The 19,283-nt window shown below is 41.5% G+C and overlaps 1 protein-coding gene across 1 annotated transcript in view; it reads left to right on the forward strand.

Moving 5' to 3' along the window:
• The window catches only part of LOC117943440 (A-kinase anchor protein 13), an 84,861-nt gene that overhangs the window by 43,298 nt on the left and 22,280 nt on the right, over positions 1-19,283 (forward strand). The window contains 11 exon segments of the mRNA XM_034869605.1: positions 479-624; positions 3,275-3,636; positions 5,403-5,450; positions 7,822-7,999; positions 8,533-8,635; positions 12,311-12,353; positions 12,646-12,757; positions 15,279-15,438; positions 18,048-18,115; positions 18,219-18,285; positions 19,107-19,267. Coding sequence (XP_034725496.1) covers positions 479-624; positions 3,275-3,636; positions 5,403-5,450; positions 7,822-7,999; positions 8,533-8,635; positions 12,311-12,353; positions 12,646-12,757; positions 15,279-15,438; positions 18,048-18,115; positions 18,219-18,285; positions 19,107-19,267 — 1,448 coding nt within the window.

Here is a 19,283-nt window from a genome sequence, read left to right on the forward strand (position 1 = left end):
CTTTCTCTCATTGCTCCTTGTAACTTTAAAGCTAATACAAAATACTGCAGAATGTCTTTGTAAGTCTGTCAGTATCCAGTTGGCCCCGTGGTGATGCTATCCTCTTCATGAAAGCCGGTCAGCAGTACATCAATATCATTTTTCAGTTGTCATTTTCTCTGAATGAGATTGTAACTTCAGTTCTGCTCTCAGGCCTTTGAAACACACAAACAACAGTTGTTTGCCTTTACAGTTAAGCTACAGATGGCTATAGTCAGGACAGTGTGGCATTGATCTGCCAGGCGTTCACACCTTCTCAGATTCCCGGAAGTCTTTTTGCTGATGTCTAACTGACCTGCTTATGTATGTAACTTTAATCAAGATTTCTCCTGGTATCTTTATATATCAGATTGAGTTAAACAGGTTTCTACGTCAGATTGATCTGTGTTTCCCACCTGCTATATTTCATAATTAACACATTGTTGGTCTGTCTTTTTAGGAGCCTCACAGTCTTCAGCATTTCCCAGTTTGCCCAGTAGAACCAGCAGTGCCACCAGCTGTCCCTCCACAGCTCACAGGGACTCTGGCAGCGACATCGAAAGCTTCTTAAACACTGAGCCAGGATATGACGGTGTCTTCAGAAAGGTCAGACTCAAGGTTTGGTCTTTGCTGCAAGACATTTACCACATTTTACCTCCAGGACAGACAAACTGGACTGACAACTCAAGATTTGCTAGTTGTATTGTGTTTACCAGCTAAATCCCCTAATCCCACTTATCCATAATCAGTGTCAAGTTCATTATAAACAATGCCCTGAAATTATAACAATGTTAATATGAGTGAAGCAGAGATATTGTTCAAATCTTTGTTTCAAGTGGGAATATTTGGGGCACAGAAATGAACTAGAACAAAAATATCATAAAAACCACAAATTAGCTCTTATTTGTTTCTGTATGAGTGGCGGCCATCTGGTTACAAAAACTGCAAAACAATCAATAAATGCATGTAAATAATAGACAATGTGTTAGCTTTGATTTAGCCGTGAATTCAGGGTTTAACAACTTGTACCTGTGTTCCAAACATCCGGTTCACTCAAGCTAAACACCATAAATATACATACATATTTTTGTGTTTGCCCTATAGCGATTAAATAGAATATGGAAAGTACTGTTGCTATTTTGTCGGTCTAGGCTTGACTAATAACTCATCAGCGCCTCAAGGCTGAGATGCCAAACATCTACTAAGCATCTTTTTAAGCCGACAGCTCCACACTGCTGCTGGGGGAGTACAAGCCGTGGTCCCTGCTGTCACTCCGCTGCTGTTGAAAGTGTTGATGCATTGAGCACTTGAAACACGCTCATGCTAATGTGAACTGAATTTCCTGGTTGTTGTAAACATCAATGGAAAACATCAGCACAGGGAACATTCGCTGCCCTGAGAATATAGTATGATGCTGAAGGTTAAGTGACAGGGATGACCCAAATGGGCCGTAACATCCACATGCTTTGATTCTACACAGCACACACAGACCACAGCAGCTAAATTCAGCTGCAGTAAGAGGGGATTAATGTCTCTACCTATCATCTTTTGTAAGATACAATATTGTACATTTTCTAGAAGCAGTAGAAGAATGAGCAGAGAAACTCAAAGGAACTCATGGCATTGATTCCAGTAACATGTCAGTTGAGCGGGTGTCATGTCCATGTACCCCTGAGTCAGTGTAACTTTAAATGCTCACTAGTGTGTGAGGATATGGCATTATCTAAGAGCCTAACATATAAGATAAAGTTAAGAACTCAACCGCTTCTTTCTCCCAGCTCTAAAGCTAAAGTTATGTGCCTCAGAAACATGCAGTCAGAACACACACACACACACACACACACACACACACACACTCATGTGGTCTCTCACTCCCACAGGAAGTCGTGTCCGCAGCATCAAGCAAATCTTTCATTCCCAGCTCTCTAACAGAAGCAGCTCTATGCTCGGCTCTCTCACTGCAGCTGGCAGCACAATAGGCTCAGTTAAAGCTCACACCTCCAAGCTAGCTCTGAATGGACTATACAATACCTGTGTGTGTGTGTGTGTGTGTGTGTGTGTGTGTTTTACTGGAATCAATGCTCTAAATCTAGTACCTTAACTGACAAATCTCTCTCTCTCTCTCTCTCTCTCTCTCTCTCTCTCTCTCTAAAAAAAACAAAAATAAAAAAAATATATATACAGTATGTATGTGTGTATGTATTTGTGTCTATATATATATATATATATATATATGTATGTATGTATATATATATATGTATAATATTTACACACACACACATACAACTTATATAACGATTTCCTGGGAAAGGTTTGTTTTCTCAAGGTTGCCATCATTTATTGGTGTTTGTTTTAATGTCAGTGTTTCTATAAAGTGGCTTTGGCTCATTATCGGAAGCTTTGCCATTTGGTCCTCATTTTATCCCATTCCTGTGGGTTAAATAGCTCTGCAGAATTCTCTTCATTCATCGTATGCTACAGTGAAGAAATGCTGATGGAGATACAATACAATAACTGAGATTTACTAACAATAATTTGAAGAGCATCTGTTCTTTTCTCTTCTATACTGTTTCCGTTTTATTCTAGTCAGTTGTGTTCTGTTGCATGATATACCATAGCATTTTGTTCTGTCCTGTCCTGTTTGTTCTGTTCTCTAGTTACTGTTCTGTAGTATTCGGTTTTATTATTTTCTATCCATAGAAATAAAATGGATAGAAAGGCCACATCCACATTGAATTATTCCATTTAGTTTCTGTTTCTATCCTATTCTGTTGTATCCTGTTAGTACATTCTATATCTATGTGGTTGTTAAAATAGTGAAATTGCCTCATATGTTTTATGTGTCCCCCACTTACTGTAGCTAGGTGACCAGGATGTGTCAGGGTTCAGGCCTCCTTCCTATGTGTTTCTGTGAGCAGAAATACTGCCAGTTGTAGTACTCTTTTCACTGGAGCGCTCCTTTATTAGTGGTGGGATAGATGTGAATAAAAAAAGAAAGCAGCTATTTTTACACCTAATAAATCAATCAACATTTCAATAGATTTTGGCATTGATTTCACTTATTTTTAAATTAATGAAGCTGTTCTTGTGGCTCACGATGAACTGTCTATTTCAGGTGGTGCTTCTTTTACTTTACCGTTCTCCATTTGCACATGATTCGGATAGGCAGTCTGGCTTTTCAATGATAAAAATAATTATTATATGTGTATACTTATATATATATATATAATTTTTTTTGGGGGGGGGATTTCTGCAGAACAATGAACCAGTGACAGGAGGAGACAGTGCCAGCGAGCTTTCCGTCTCCTGTTCCTCGGCAGACGACACCGCCAGCATCGGTCTGTCTAGCTCTAGTCCCGAGTGCAGCCAGGGTCTGGAATGCAGCTGGAGCCCAGAAGAGAGCATCCAGACTGGGGCTCCTATCACTGCAGGACTGGACAGTGGTGGTGGTGGTGGAGGAGCAGGAGAAGCTGAAGAAGAAGCCAAAGACAGAGTGACAGAGGTGCCACGCCGCTCCTGTCTACTCCGGAACAGTATCCGCTCCCTGTCGCCTCTTCGCCGCCACAGCTGGGGGCCTGGAAAGAACAACAGAGGAGAAGCAGAGATGAACCACAGGAGGTGAGGCTGAGAAGGAGACCAGATTATACTTGATTGTTTAGGGTGAAGGATTTCTAATGACATTGTGGATGGAGTTGAATTGATAGCGAGATAGGAACGTTACTTCTTTGTCCTCAACATTGGCTGCTGGTATTAGTTAGTTTGTGTTTCGTAGTCAGTAGATCCCAGTAGACCTTATGTGTGCAGGTGTCAGTATCATTAGAGCTTGTTGATGTCATTCACAATGTGCCGTGTTAAGTGTTTCCTCTTCCTGCTGTGAGCAGCTGTTTTGCCATTTGCCTGGTGTTGGTAAGAGAGCTACCAAAATTGTGCGCACACACAAGCATACACACAATGACACAGAGACACATACTCACAGCAACATGTACAGTATAGTCATAAGTTCACACATAATACTTTGCTCCCACATTGACACACTAAGAACATAATGCAGAGCACATTAACCACAAGCCATTGACATCTATTTTGCCTTGATAGAATGGCGATGGACTGTTGGCGGAGTAGTTGCCATGCAACAAAAGGCCTGTGCCACGATGTTGGAGTGAAAACAGTAAAACAACTGCTTTGTGACTTTAACCAGCTGCTACAATTCCAGTCAGCTTTCTGTAGTTTGTCTTTACTTGTAATCAATGACACAAAGAAGAATCATTTTTAACCGGGGGGCACTTTATGGATGAAATGAGGCACTGGAGCACATAAGAAAGCATGTTGTGCACACTAGTGAGCATGTTATGTCAAAACATTTCTAAAAAGGTTCTTCCTGCTGCTAACAGTGCATGCAGTGTGAAGCATTGACAATTATTTCACTATACAGAATGTAAAGTAAAAGAAAAACGAATGCAATAAGAGTAATTAGTGAGCCTTTCTGAGAGTATAGTTCCCAGTTAGTATGAGGTTAGCAGATGGCTGTGTGTCATGTGACCTTGTTATTTGTACACCTTGTGACAATACAATTCCCAACCTGTATATAGGAACATGTTGGTGTTATTTTGTCAATTATTGGGAGCAGTAGCTAGTTGGAACCACTTACATGCAGGATCTGTGCTAGGCTAAGCTAATGCTGGGGGCATCAGACAGAGTTACAGCAGCACGGAGATGAGAAGGCCATGTAATGACTTGTCTAACTCTGGGGGTAACAGTGATAAGCTAAAGTCCCAAAGAGTTGGCGCTTTCCTTTAAATTGGGGGTTATGCACAGGGCTATTTCTTGGCCGGGCGTAGTAACTTCCACATGGCACATAAACCTGCCTAAATTGCTTAAGGGTCAAGGGAGCTAAAGTTATTCTTCTTCATTTCTTATTGTACTTTTAGATGTGGTGGTAGGTAGATTTTGTGGCCTATGGACAGAGCAGGGCTAGATGTTTCCACTTGTTTGATAAGCTAAGCTAAGCTAAGCTAACTATCTCCTGGTTTCAGCTTCCTATTTGAATATGGTATCAATCTTTTTATCTTACTTTAACTCTAAGAAAGCAATAAGCGTATTTCCCAAAATGTTTAAACACACTTCTCCTTTAAGATCATGATTCTGAAGAAATGCCTTTGTCCTCCAACATGGTGGCCTGCGCCTCAGAGCTCCATAGACACAATAGTGCCAGAGATATCCAACCAACTAAAAAGATTATGGTTCCATCAGAAAATGAAATTGTTTGTCATTTATTCATTCATTATGTCCTTACTGACCTGCTATCCCCTCATATACCAACTCCTCTCACCGATCATGCACCCCTCTCCGTCTCTCTCTCTCTTTCTCTTATCCAACACGTTCAGCTCTGCCCATAGTCCTGGTGAGAGGAAGCCGACCTTTCACAGGAGAAGGTACTAATTAATCCCTTTCAGTAGTTCATGTGATGTTAAGATTGACTTGTTGTCAGGTGACGTGCAATGGCAAATTCATGTAATGTAGCCACCTTTTAATGTATGCTTGCTGAACTACTGCTGCATTGTGCTCCATCCCTTAAGGTAACAGTGCTGAAGACTGTTCTTTTCACCTGTTAGACTGTGCAAGAAATACTGGGGTAAATAGATGGTTAAGCAAACTGGTGGTTTTTACTGCAGTGTTAATAATAAGCAGCCACGTGCAAAAAGAAGACTTTAACTCTGGAGGCTCAGAGGACTGTATTGGCGAGCGATTGAGAACAGTAAGTGACCCAGTCACACACTTACTTGGTGTAGTTAGTTCCTGTAGGGAATCTTTCAAAACTGTAAGACTTCAGAGGATTTTGGAGAATATGTGTGTGTCCCACAGCAGTACAAACTGGACAAAAGTAGTTGCTCTGTGCAGAATTGTTATCGGTGAAAGGAGAATGGTTTTCTTGCTAATGAGGTGAGTGGGAGTCAGTCTTGAAGAAGAACCATGCAATTTTCAACATCAAGTGTTGTTGTTTCAGTTCTGTGGGCTAAGACAAACCCTCACCCTGTACTTCTTAGCTAGGCTGATGGCTTTGAAAACAGGCTTGCCCAGGTAGGCTTCTTCAGTTAGGGTAATGATAGCAGTCACACGGTGGCTTAATGGAGTCCGTTGGGATGGGACCCAGGCACCCCCCTATGTTAAATTCCCATGGAGGCAGGCACATTTTAATTTTAAAGGCCAGTTATTTAATGGATCCCTTTCTCAAGCCACTGTATCCGTGATTTGCAAATAATGGCCAATACTATCAGCCTGCCTCTATGTCTGTCAAGCTCTAATTAAGACATGGCTCTTGTGGTCAGAGAACACTACTCTAACCATCGGGCCACATCTTTTACATTGAAGAGAGTAGTGGCTACCACAAGCATGATTTCATTAGCATTAATAGTACCTAGGCCATTCTGACAATATTGCATTTATGGGAAACTGCTTAGATTCAAGTTTATTTCCTGTGTGCTATTGATATTACCACAAAATTGCAGCAAAAAATGAACTTGAACCCATTTACAGTGTTCATGCTAGCCACTGTGAAATCTACTGTTCATACTTAGGAAGTAGTCCCCTTCTTCCAAATCATGATCACTCTTTTCAGACATCCCAGTAACTCTGTCCTTTTGACATCCTTCTTATCTGCTTCACTGCAAACTCTGCCATTCTTACCTACTTACATGCTTGCATACTTTGCTCTTCTTTATCTCAATCTCCAGTCTTCTCCTTATTAATGTCTCCACCTCACACTCACACCTCAACTGGTGTCCTCCTGATGCTCCCCACAGCCATGGTGTGGAAGTAGTTAGTTCCCTCAGGTGCAGTTTTTTGTTTATGTGTGTTTGTGATGTTTTTTTCTTTCTTGCTCAGAGCATGTGACCTTCTTTGAATAGGATGCATTTACATGCTGCTTGATTTGCATTTGCTGTTTTTGTGGGTGTATATGCCTGTGTACATGCATGCACTTGGGTGTGTGCATGCTCTGCCCAATCAGTCAGCCCATACCTTGCTGCAGCTGAGAGCTGCAACAGCTGCTGGTGTTACTCATGATTCAGGACCGAGGACCTTGTGGCTCTGAAGGATAGTATGTAATAACCGTGGCAGGAAGCAGGCCTTATTATGACAGATATAGTCATCTACCTTCACAGCCCTGAGGATAGGTGAGTGCTGCTTGACGCTGGTCACTGATAATCACCAAGTCATGATTCTTTTGGTCCAGTTTAGGTTAGTGATGTTTGAATGTGTTAGACTGATGATTTGCTGGATACTAGAGATCCATAAAAACCCAAGGGCTGGAGATAAGAGAGATTTACTGCTGGAGCTTTACTCCTAGTATCACAGCGTCTTTCCTGAAGCGAATAGAGCTGTGGCCATGTAGCATAGCTCATCCTGAAATGCAGCTGTAGTTTTCCTCTCCATAATCATTGTATTGAATTTTTCAAGGCCTCTTATTTCCAGTCATAGACCGATGTAATTGGGCCTGTAAATCACAGCTGCAGAGCTCTCTGAGCTGATGCTGATGTTGGAAGACGTTTGCTGCTGCTTCAGCTGTAAATCTGCTCCGGAGCTCAGTGATAACTCAGCTGGCTAAACACTGTGCAGGGTTGTGTGTGTGTGTGTGTGTGTGTGTGTGTTCTCAACAGGTGCGTGTGTGCATGCCTTGTTGTGTTTGTTGCAGCAGTAGCTGTGTGTAACCAGAACGCTGTAATAGAAAAGTCCAGAGAGACTAGTGGAGTGGATGTGTATTCCTCCTTCTTTGATGTCAACTCTGCCTTCTTTTTGTCCAAACAGCTACAGCCTGGAGGGGCTCAGTGTGGCCCAGACGGAGCTGAGGGGCCCCACCATTCAGGGGCCTCAAATCCGTGAGCCTTCAAGGATGTGCCGGCATGACAGCGATGACAGGGGCTCCCTGGTTTCTCTGACAGAGGAGCAGGAGGAGCTGGGGGATCATGGCCGACCACATGACTCGGTCAGCTAACACGCACGCACGCACATGCGCACGCACGCACACACACACACACACGCACGCACGCACGCACGCACGCACGCACACACACACACACACACACACACACACACACACACACACACACACACACTCATTTGTCCTTCAGATGTCATATCTTCATACTGTCACGCAGTCGGCCCTGAGGGATCCTCTAAAACACCCTCAGCCTAATTCACATGAGAGGAAAAAATGATTTGTTAAGCTTATACATAAACAAGACTTATAAACAGTCTAGGGAATTTTGTCAGTTTGGGGATTAGTAAGAATTAAGAAACATCACTTTCCTCAGGCGGCTTCTCTCCCATCACATTGCATTTAAAACTAAATGTGAACACAACATCAAATCGTTTGTGTAGTTTCCCTTTTTAGTTTTTGGTTCCTGTTTCCTTTTTATGACTGGGACCTCTTTGTAGCATGTTATCTCTGCCTGGTTTACTTTCCCTTTTTTATATCGCCATGCACTGTTTGACCCAAGCTTGTGTCTCTTGCTCTAGAAATCAAGGCGGTATCGCCCTCTTCGAAACAGCTGTCCTCCCTTGACCCTGCCCCTCACCAAGTCTGTCTCCATGCTCGCCATCAGCCACAGAGACATTGATGGTGAGTAAGAAGTCGTGGGGCTGCTGTTCTGTTACTACTACATTTTAAAACCGTCCTCGCGAGCGTTTTAGCACCATTTCAGTGTCAACATGGAGGCAGTATTAGTAAAATAAAATTAAGAGTTTAACTGCACAACAGCTGCTAGCATTGACAACAAGGTCAGAAACCGCTCTAATTTGTTATTCATGTTGAATACCACCAGTATTCTGTGCTGATGTCATCTTTTTCCTTCTGGAAAAGATTCACGTGCTAGGGCTAAGACTAATTAGGAAAGGAAACGTCCAAACTGCTAACACTTGAATCTGGTTGTCTGAGTCATTTGTATCAAGTCTCAAGTCTCTGTTTCCACCCTTCCAAATTAAAAGTCAACCTTGAAGCTTTTTAAACTAAAACTGGATAAGCAAGTCTCCGATATAGGGTTAGTAAGCGCTGGTAGTGTGGATGTGAGGTGTAATCTTAGCAAAAGTTATGAAAACCATATTAGAGTGGATGTAGCCTCAAATTACAATTACAGATCCATATCCAGTCATACTTGTAAAGTTAAACATATCTGACCTCTTTATCAATACATTCCCATTTTATTATCCTGCTTTAAACTCATAATATCTAAAAATGAATAACACAAAATTACAAGTGGAGCATACAATATTTCAAAGTGTCTTTCACATGCTCTTTTTTTCTAAGCTCAGAAGGCCCAATGTGCAGTTTATATGAAAAATAACACAACATGTAGATTTCATTATGATTTCCTGTATTGATGAATCAGTCCCAACAATGATGGGGAAAAGCTAGATGTGTAGATGGAAAGGATCCTGGCAGGGGAGGACATTAATGAGTTTGCTAGTTGAATACAGTAGAAAGGTGGTTATATACAGAGGTGTCCATTGACTCAATCGATCAAACCAACTCAGCCATGCTCCTCCCCCCACAGCTGCTCCACCCAAATTCAGCCCGAGCAGAACTTATCAAAATAAGTCAAAATATGTCAACATAAGTGTGTGAGTGTGCAGGGCCTGTACATGATTTCTGGATTTCTTCACAGTTAATTATACGTCAGATATTATGTCTTTGTCTTGACATTTCTACCCCCTATCCACTGTCCTAACTGTTATTAGAAATTTTCTTAATTTTAATAAGTTCAAGCCGTGTTCTTTCCTTCCTGCCTCCCCACCAGTGGGACATCTGAGACGTAAGAGGCGCATTTCCTTCTCTTTCAACCTTTCCCCCATCATCCCAAAATCTAAGTCTCAGTTCGTTTATGGGGACTTTTCATCTAGCGATGATGAGGATAACTTGAGTAAGTAAGGAACTGTGAATATAGCTGCCGTAGAAACTAGCTGTGGTAGTAGTTGTTCCTGTTAGCATCTCCCTCACACGACTGTAACCAAAGGGGCCAATACTGTTCTTTTCACTGAATATGAAATCTAAAAGTGATGACTGCTCATACTGCTGAAAAGAGTCCAGTTGACATTGGGATAAGCAGAGCATTGTTTTGATCCAGGATGGATTTTAGATACACTGGGATGTTAATGAACCAGTAGTTGGCTACGCAGCCATGTGGCCAGCAGTAGAGATTTTTTGTCCCCTTGGTTTAGGTCTCATGAAAGCTTACTGAAATCGTTAAAATAGATGCAGACACGCTGACTGAAGATACAATTGTTATGAATTTCTAATATTTCATCACAAAATACACATGATATATTATTTTGAATATTTTAATTAATTCATATTTATACTGTTTACTGATCCGCAGTGGGGAAATTACTATTTCCACTCTGTTTGTTAGTAATCACTACACACAGGCCTGGAATACACACACATGCTCAACACCTATTCATGCACAAAAGGAGAGATGTAAGAGGAAGTGGGCTGCCAGCTGGACCAGCACCCTGAGCAGGTACGGTGCCTTGCTCAAGAGCACCTGGCCGAGGAGGTGAACTGGCAGCTACCAGTCCACACTCCTTACTTTGGTCCATATGTGGACTTGAACCTGCGACCCTCTGGTTCCCAACCCAAGGAATGATGCAACTTAACAGACATAAAAGCATTTAGGCATGAATAAAACTAACACACTGAGAGCAGATGAAGTCCAAAGGTTGAGCTTCAACTGAGATTTTTTATGAGGAAAGCATTAATTATTGCTGATATTAAGCTGATTGAGGTATGCAATTGGATAATAATAATAATTATTCCTGTTGGCAACATTTAATAAGATCTCAGATTCTTCTGTCCCTTACCCAGCCCGGTATCTTTACTTAAATTAGTCTTTGTTTTTTCTCTTTGCAACCATGAAACACAATCTCCTGAGTAAGAGGAAAAATAATAACCATAAACAGGTGAACTGCCCACCAGATAAATGGGAGCCTGTCACCTTTAGTCAGACACTGAGCCCTCCCTTTTCTTATCTGTAAGATATCTCGGTTAGTTTTCTCTGTCTCCTTGAGGAAAAAAACTGCATCCCGTTTTTGGTTTGACCTTCTAATGCAGAGAAATATTTAGCATATTTGCGTGTAATTCAGAATATTGGGGAGAAATGACTATGGTGAAGGAGGCAGGGTTGTTCTGTCGAAAAGATGCGCCTACGTTTAACTGATATCAAACACGTAAAGACCCGTTGGTGATTATTTGTCCAAGACTGCAGTGTATGCTTTGATTACATGTTTTAATTATTCCTTTCTCATGTGCAGTCAAATGAAAAATACAACTTTATGAGAGATTAATTGAAAAAAATAACAGTTTTGCTGTTACTAGAGCCATGTTTGGTTACTAGAGGAGCCTGGATGGAGCTTGGGTAACACAAGCACGTCACAACTGGCACGGCTTTGTGTGAAGATGCGGGAGGCAGAATCATTTAAATGTGATCAAATATTTAGAGCACCATTTCTTGCAGGCAAAACTGAACTTATTTTTTTAGCTCATATCTAGCAGGTATTAATGGTACTGGATTAAAAGGCAACACTTTAGCATCTTGTGGTCTTAGTGCTGGCCGCCCTCATCGGTCATTTTGTTTTTGGCATCTACGCAGCTTCCATGAGGTGACCTCATGTTAAATACCTTGCTCAAGGACTTTAAAGGTATCTGTTGTAGGACATGGATCATTCAATTCTCTGCCCAATTCTTGCAGCCAGGATTGAAACAACCCTTTTTTTGCCGGAATGGTTCTTTACACCGTGTCTACACAGGGGGAGTGGTGTGAGCAGCACATTAGCCTCAGTGCTCTGCACGTCTACACAGGATGCGTTCAGGCACATTACTAGGCTCTAGGTCACCCTTGCTTTGTCAGCACTCAAAGTCTAATAAACAATTACTTAAGTAACGTGCCTAAAACAAAAGAACAAATAGACATGAAGAGTAAAAATACACTCTGGCTTATGTCTGGTTGAGCCAGGTTGAGAAAACAGAAACAAAACCTTTTCCATGAGACACAGGTGAGACGGATGGCTGAAACGCCTCCTGTGTAGACACAGCGTAGGTCAGTAAGTTCATTCACTTACTGTATATTCAGGGAAAGCAGGATGACCTGCTGGTTAGTGTGGTCAACCTCTAAACAGACATTTCCATCACCTTTAGTAGACAGAGAAAGGAGAATTTCCACCTGGGACAAATAACAATGAATAAAAAAAAGAAGCTGTTCAACCAACCGCTATCGCTGACTTCCTCTTTGTTTCTTTCCAGGTATGAGGTCGTTTTCCAGCGCCTCTGGGTCCCTAGCATACAGGTCAGTCCAACTCTGCTCACTTGCTTTACCAGAAAATAGTTGTTAAGTTTTTTTACTGCAGCTGGGAACTTTATAGTCCAATAAATAAACTGTGTGGAGAGGTAAGCAGCAATGGTTCTCCATGGAAGCTTTATAGTGCTGTGACCATCTTGGGAATGTGTTAACAGATAACCTTGTGAAGGCAACTCTTTGAAGATAACATTATGTGTGTGTGTGTGTGTGTGTGTGTGTGTGTGTGTGTTTGTGTTTGTGCGTGTGTGTGTGTGTGTGTGTGTGTGTGTGTGTGTGTCAGTATATCAGAAGAGGAGCCTGGCCCTCTGCGGAGCGACACTGAGGGAAAGAGTGTGACCAAAGTCAGTCGCACCTTCAGCTACATCAAGAACAAGATGTACAAAAAGACCAGGGTGAGGGAACATGGAGTTTTTATTTATAATAACACGGTGGTACGGTTTTTAAAAATATACTATTTACTAAACTTCCCTTTCAAATCCAGCCTCTGTTCATAGGCTTCTCCTGCCTAAACATGTATTCCTTCAAGCAAGGATCAGTGGACACCAGGCTGCTTTTCAGCCTCCCACTGGGAGCTGCCCTGTGCCTCTTCTTCTGTTGGCCCCCCAACAGCTCCAGTTAAACAGTTGGGGGTTCTGTGTCTTGTTTCAGGGCAAGTCACTTTTTTCTTGTAACTCCCCCCTCTTAGATTTTCCCAGTCAGTTTATTTTTCAGATCACAACAATTTGTGGTCCCTCGACTGGTTTAAGATGTGATCGAGTCCACTTTTATTCTTGACAGAGCAATGTCAAGTTATTTATCTGCAGAAGTTTTTTTTTCAGTGAGAATATAATAGTCATTTCTTTTTACGTTGTCAGCGATGATATCCCTGATAACATCTATCAGGAGAAAGAAAAAAGAAAGAATAATTTTGTAATAGGTACCTCTCTATATTGGATTTGAAAGTCCTAATACTGCGATTGATAAATCAGGCACTCAACATCGCATGTTAAAAAGTCATATTTGGTAATAATGGGTACCATGCAGTGTTACTTAAACAAGTGTTTGCAGTCTTTTATTGTGCAGCCCTTGCAAAGAGACACAGAGGGGTGAACAGGAAGTTAAACAGGAAGAAGGAGTAAGCTGTGGTTTTATAATCTCATTTCTTACCTCAGTCATCGCTTTGCTTTTAAAGTGACAGGATTCTGCGGCTGGTTGCTACCCGTTAAAGGTCAACATTATTGATCATGGTGTTGTGGACTACATGACAATTAGCAGAGCTTTGATATTCAAATTGGCACCAACTGGATTGCTTCCATCATATAGGGGTAGTATATTCAGTGAGAACCACCTCAGCGTTTCAAAAAACAGTGTGTCACAGACCACTGCTGTACACAATACTAAACAGTTTCTGTACAATATCCAAAGTCCTAGTGTTCCCCAACAAGCTCTAGATGTGGGCAGGTTTGACATAGTGTCTGCACCCCTTCGGTCGTTAGTCCCTCCTGTAGCAAGCAAGTCACTTCCTCATCACAGCTTTCATAAAAGAGCCTCTGTGCTGGCAGTAGCTTCAGCCGCAGCCAAGGATGTTATGCAGGGGATTCACAGGGAGCCATGGCTTCTCCAAGAAATGGAAAGGTTGGCTGGAGGTAGGCTGAGACAGTGATCTGGTTTCCCAGTCAAACTGTGGTGAAATTGACTGTCACAATGTCATGTTCAGTGCCTGGTGTTACTTTGTAGACTGATGTTTTTTCCAATCAAGTCTTATTATTAATTATTATTGTTAAATAATTGTGCAGAGAATCATCTTTGCTTCCCGTGTTGTTGATTTTTGTAGCTATTATCAAGCCTATTTGTAAAAAAAGATCAATTGATAGGTCATTGTGCTGAAAGTACTTAATTAGTCCTCTAGTTGGTAGAAGTTTGTCGATGTGTTTTACCTTGTGGTTAGACAGCTGTTGCAGGAAGTGAGAATGAATGCTAAGTGGAGTAATGGCTATAAAACTTCCAGTCAGCCTCATGCTATCTTGAAGCAACTGAACAGAATGAGCTCTAGTATGTCAGAACTCTGTGGTCCCCTCAAACCAAGAGGCCCAGGGCAAGCTATTAAATCAAGCTGGAAACTCCATTTTCCCATTTCCTCTGGGTTTGGGTGGAGGCTCTGTGATGCAAGTCCAAAAGAATAAGAGCTCTGTTGTTCTCTGCATCACTTTATGGCATTGTGATTCAGCTCAGTTGTACAGGGATGACCAACAGCTGAGGATGACCTCGTTCATTAATCCAGAGGCAACAGAAAGACCGCCCTATAATGGAAAGGTCAACGTTCTGAAGCCCAGACAGCGTGTCTCCGTCAGTAGTCATGCGTCCTGCAGAATTGTGTTTCAGCACTGTAAAGTCTTCCCTTCTCAGTTTGACTAAGATCTTAGTAGTAGCTGAGAAAACCCCACAATATGGAATATTAATATTAAATTAGTACCATAACTATAATTGTTTATCCTATTTGTTATCTACTGCTTGTCATCATTCGCATCATTATAAAACCCTACAAGTTATCCTGTAAAACAAAATATAGAACAGAGTCTTAGAATCAGAATCCCATTGTCTTTAAATGAGGCAAAACGGCAAAGAACCATGAAACAATGTACTACGTTCAAAAAAGGTCCTTTTAATGAGACATAAACAATGCATCACTTAATATGCAAAGCCCCCTGCTGTGTAGTACATCACAGTAATGATGTTGCTCTGCTGGATTCAGATTGGAATTTATTACCATAAGCAACTAGCTAAATGCTGAGACATTTGGTCAATGTTTGTCACTCTACAGACAACTCAACACTTTTTATTCCTAATTGGCTGGTAACACAGTTGAAGTAATTACATTCCTCTCGTTGTATAGTTGGTGTTGTGTTCCTAACTATGATACTTCCACTTGTGAAGGAAAAGGATCGAGAGAAAAGGGATAAAGAGAAGGAGGGCAAGGAGAAGGACAAGAAGGCGGTTAATGGTCATATTTTCACACCAGTGGGCTCGGGCCATGCAGCCCAGTGCTTCCAGTGCAATAAGGCTTTCAACACCAAGGAGGCTTTCCATTGCTCATGTAAGTACCTTTTTTCATTGTTCTTTTGTTCCACTTTGTGTGCTTTTATTGTGTTTGACTGATCAGGACTCTTTTTACTTTAGGTCTGTCTAAAGCCCATCAAGTGTTATTGTAGATTAATTTCTTATTAGAAAATAAGCTAGTCTCTCTTCACTGCTGGCAGCACATAGTGAAGAAAAGCTGCTTGTTTAGTGAGTGGGACAGTGGTGCACAAATGCTGTCCATCATTAGGCATGATCATGCGAGTCAGGAGATCACATTGACTTACTGGCTCAGTCCGTACTTTGGAACCTTATATTGGAGAGATTCATCCACATGTTATTTGAAGAATTTAATTTATGGACAAAGAAAACTTTATTTTGTTTGTTGGTAAACTGATTACAATAGAAATATAGGTTTGCTTTCACCGTTACTAATGTAAATAAAAATTATCAGAAAGCATTAATAATGTATATCATTAGTGTTGTATGACAGGGAAATTCAGTGATAATTCTTAGAGGTCCAGTTACTAAAACACTCTCCTAGCTTTGGTCTGAACCTCATGTAGTTTGAAGGGCATCCTCTAGCCAACTTCTATGTCTGTCAAATAAAATCAACATTTCCATAATATTTCAGCCATATTTTTAGATACTTTTAACATACAGACACATCGAGCAGCTCCTTTTTCTCTTTTATAATTGAATAACCATTTCTGCCTCCTTTCCTAGTGAGAGGAAGGGGCCTGTAGCTGCCCTGTTGTTAGTTTAAATCTTGAATGGAGTTATTGTCATACTCATGCACATGTGTAGGTTCTCCCTAGTGAACATGGAATGGTATACTTGGTGTTAATAATGTTCATAACGGAGGAAGCTAACTCAGCTCTAAGTCAATCAAATGTGATCCCGGTGTGTAGTGCTACTCTGGTTAGACCAGGGAGAACCGTCTCAGACACAGGCGGTGGCCAGGAAGTCCTCTCTCTTACACTGTTGTTCTCTCTATGAGCTGTCTGTGCACAGTAATCAATCAATTTGTTTGGCTGAAGTTAGTGCCATTCTATCTGGATTAGCTGGATCAGCCCCAGCCCATTGTAAAAAACAAACAGACAACGCTCCATGGAGATAATTGTTTATTCCCTTTAATTTATCAGAAATAGGTCATGGGTCCGGACAAAACCGTCACTTGGGCCGGGGCTGCACCGTGGCCTTCCATTTAGTGATGCCCAGTTCTATAGTTTGCGTGTGTGTTGTAATGTCAAAAAGATTTTTTTTAAAGCAGAATCACTTATACTTGGCTATGCCAGCTTCATGATTTGTTTGAAATAGTGAAACTCTCTGAAGGGCTACTTCTAATGGCTTTCAGTATAGACAACAAAATGGTATTTGTATTGTTTTCCACTGAAACAGCAGCAGCAGCAGCAGCAGCAGCAGCAGCAGCAGCAGCCCTAAAGAGGATGTAGGTTATTGCACAAGCCTTTGGCGCAACCCTAAAAAAAGCCTAAAAAGGAGAAACCAGCTCTGCGATGGATCGCAGCGATCCTCTCAATGGTCACAATCTGCCCAGATTCTTCTGGCTGGAGAAAACAACTCTTGTTGTGTTCTGTTGGCCTGGTTCGTATTGTTGGAACCCAGACAGTTTGGAAGGTATTTTCAAGAGGTTTGTCGTCGCAGATGTCTGGCTGGTGTTCATTCAACAGACAAAAACAGTGATCCTTTGTCTGATATTAGCTGGAATTAGTTAGACGTCCACAAAAAGCAATACAATACCCAAAAACATTCAAGAGGAGAAAAACACTGCAAGAATTGTGGCTGGTTTTATTGTGCAGATCCTAATTAGATATAAATCCCATGATCTACTAGGATGATACTTTTATCCAAATGTCTTTTACAGTAACCCAACTATATAGAAGTTTCATGTGTTAGGTGGAAGTGGAATTAGAAGCCCTAACCCTGAAAGTGTTGCTGCCCTTCTATATGTCTCAACTATGACTTAATACACAGGATTATGGTCTCACCCTTACTCAGATCATAAGTGTGTTGATGTAATCCTAAGAGTGGAAATGGTTTATGCAGTTAGCATGAATGACAAGGTCTTTTGGGTTTCTCTTGTGCAACATGTCGGTTTAAAACCCTTCTGTCTATTGAAAACATGCCTGTATGAAAGTAAGTTTTTTGTGACAGTGAATTTGTGAGGCTATCTCTTTGAGACAACGAGAGACCGTTGTTTGTTCCTCTGTTCCTTCTTGATCAACTGTTGCTGCAAAGTTGTACAGAATGATTTGACAGTACGAATCAGCTCCTATTTTAGCAATCTTAAAGGATGACCCTTTCCTGATTTGGGAATGTTTATATAATGGAAATGTCCCCATCCAATGCAGTGTTTATGTGTGTGTCATTCCTCATCTTTCTTTTTCTTTCTCCTTCATCCACGAGCAGTATTACCCCTCGATTGCATCACAGGCCCTTGCTCAGTCTGGCTTTCATTAGTGGGCTGGTGGAGTTTCCTGGCCGGCTATGAAAACCAGTCAGAATTTCTAGCCCCCACCTTTCCACACACACCCCTCAACACCCCCACCACCTTCATCCCCACCATGCTCATAGTATTCACAGAGTGTTCTGTTGCTTTCTTTCCAGACTGTAATGCTTCCGTCCACAAGAGCTGCAGGGACAGCCTGCCTGTTTGTGCCAAGGTGAAGATGAAGGTAAGGGTAACTCCTCCGCTGATTCTCTAGTATTCTGCTGTCCTGCAGCCAATATTGATTTGATCTCCTCATTTGTGCTTTTATTCTCTGTTCCTCTGGCTAGTTGCCCAAACAGCAGTTTACAGTACCAGATTCAACCTCTTTTCCTACAGTCACTTTGAGGAACAAATGTGAGTGTCAAAGCAAATTCTTTCAAATTTTCATTTCCAGTTTTCACCTGCAGAAATCCACAATGAAGCTCTTTGAACATTTTTCTTTAGCAATAATTAGGATTGGAGGTAGCTTAACTAAATCAAGTTCGGTAAATGACTTCTTGTACATTCACAACATGTTTTAGGACTTTTGTAAGTTCAGTGAAGACAGTTGTAATTAGGGCTCCTCCATAGAAGAGGAAATACAAACAGTATGGTGCTACTAGCTTTAGTGCCACGATTCAAAGTGAGTTGGCAAGACATCTGTGCAGATTTCCCAGAGAAACATTCCATCTACTTGGCAACACCACAAGTATCTCCACATTTAGTATGTTTTTAGATCAGTTAAAGGGTTACTAGATTAAAAGAAGAAATTCTCTATCAAACGATAGAACTTCTCCTGCTCCTAAGACTACATCACATTTGGGGGTAAACAAACCAGCTAGTTTAAATCCTTTTCTCAGGGACGCTCTTAGGATCTCCTGTGGTCGTTGGAAGGTTTGCAGGCTTCTTTTCACTACCCTGTATATAACCTTTATTTAACGAGCTAATGAGTATAGCACAGAGAAGGTAAACACACATAACCAGACACAAAAAAGGACAGATATATACAAAGAATGTAGACAAAGCACATCCAGCATCAGGGACAATCACTAGATAGATTTAAGTGAAAAGTTTAGAATCAGGCAGCTGGATGAGAATGCTTTTCAGATAAAAATGAGGACCAGCCTACTTGTTAATGTAGTACGCAGTGATGAGTACAATATTTATCCCCTGTAATGCATCTGTCTCTGAACCAGCTGGTGGGACAAGGGAGCGTCCCTGGTCTGCCATCTTGTCCCCCGAAGACCATTCTTCCCTGATGATCCCATCACGAAGACACACCAGCATCATGACTTTCCATGGCAACAACCTCTCCAAGAGTCTCTCCATTAGCAACATCGCCGGGTGAGCTGTGTGTGTGTGTGTGTGTGTGT

This window comes from Etheostoma cragini, chromosome 1 (assembly GCF_013103735.1).
Source record: "Etheostoma cragini isolate CJK2018 chromosome 1, CSU_Ecrag_1.0, whole genome shotgun sequence".
NCBI lineage: Eukaryota > Metazoa > Chordata > Actinopteri > Perciformes > Percidae > Etheostoma > Etheostoma cragini.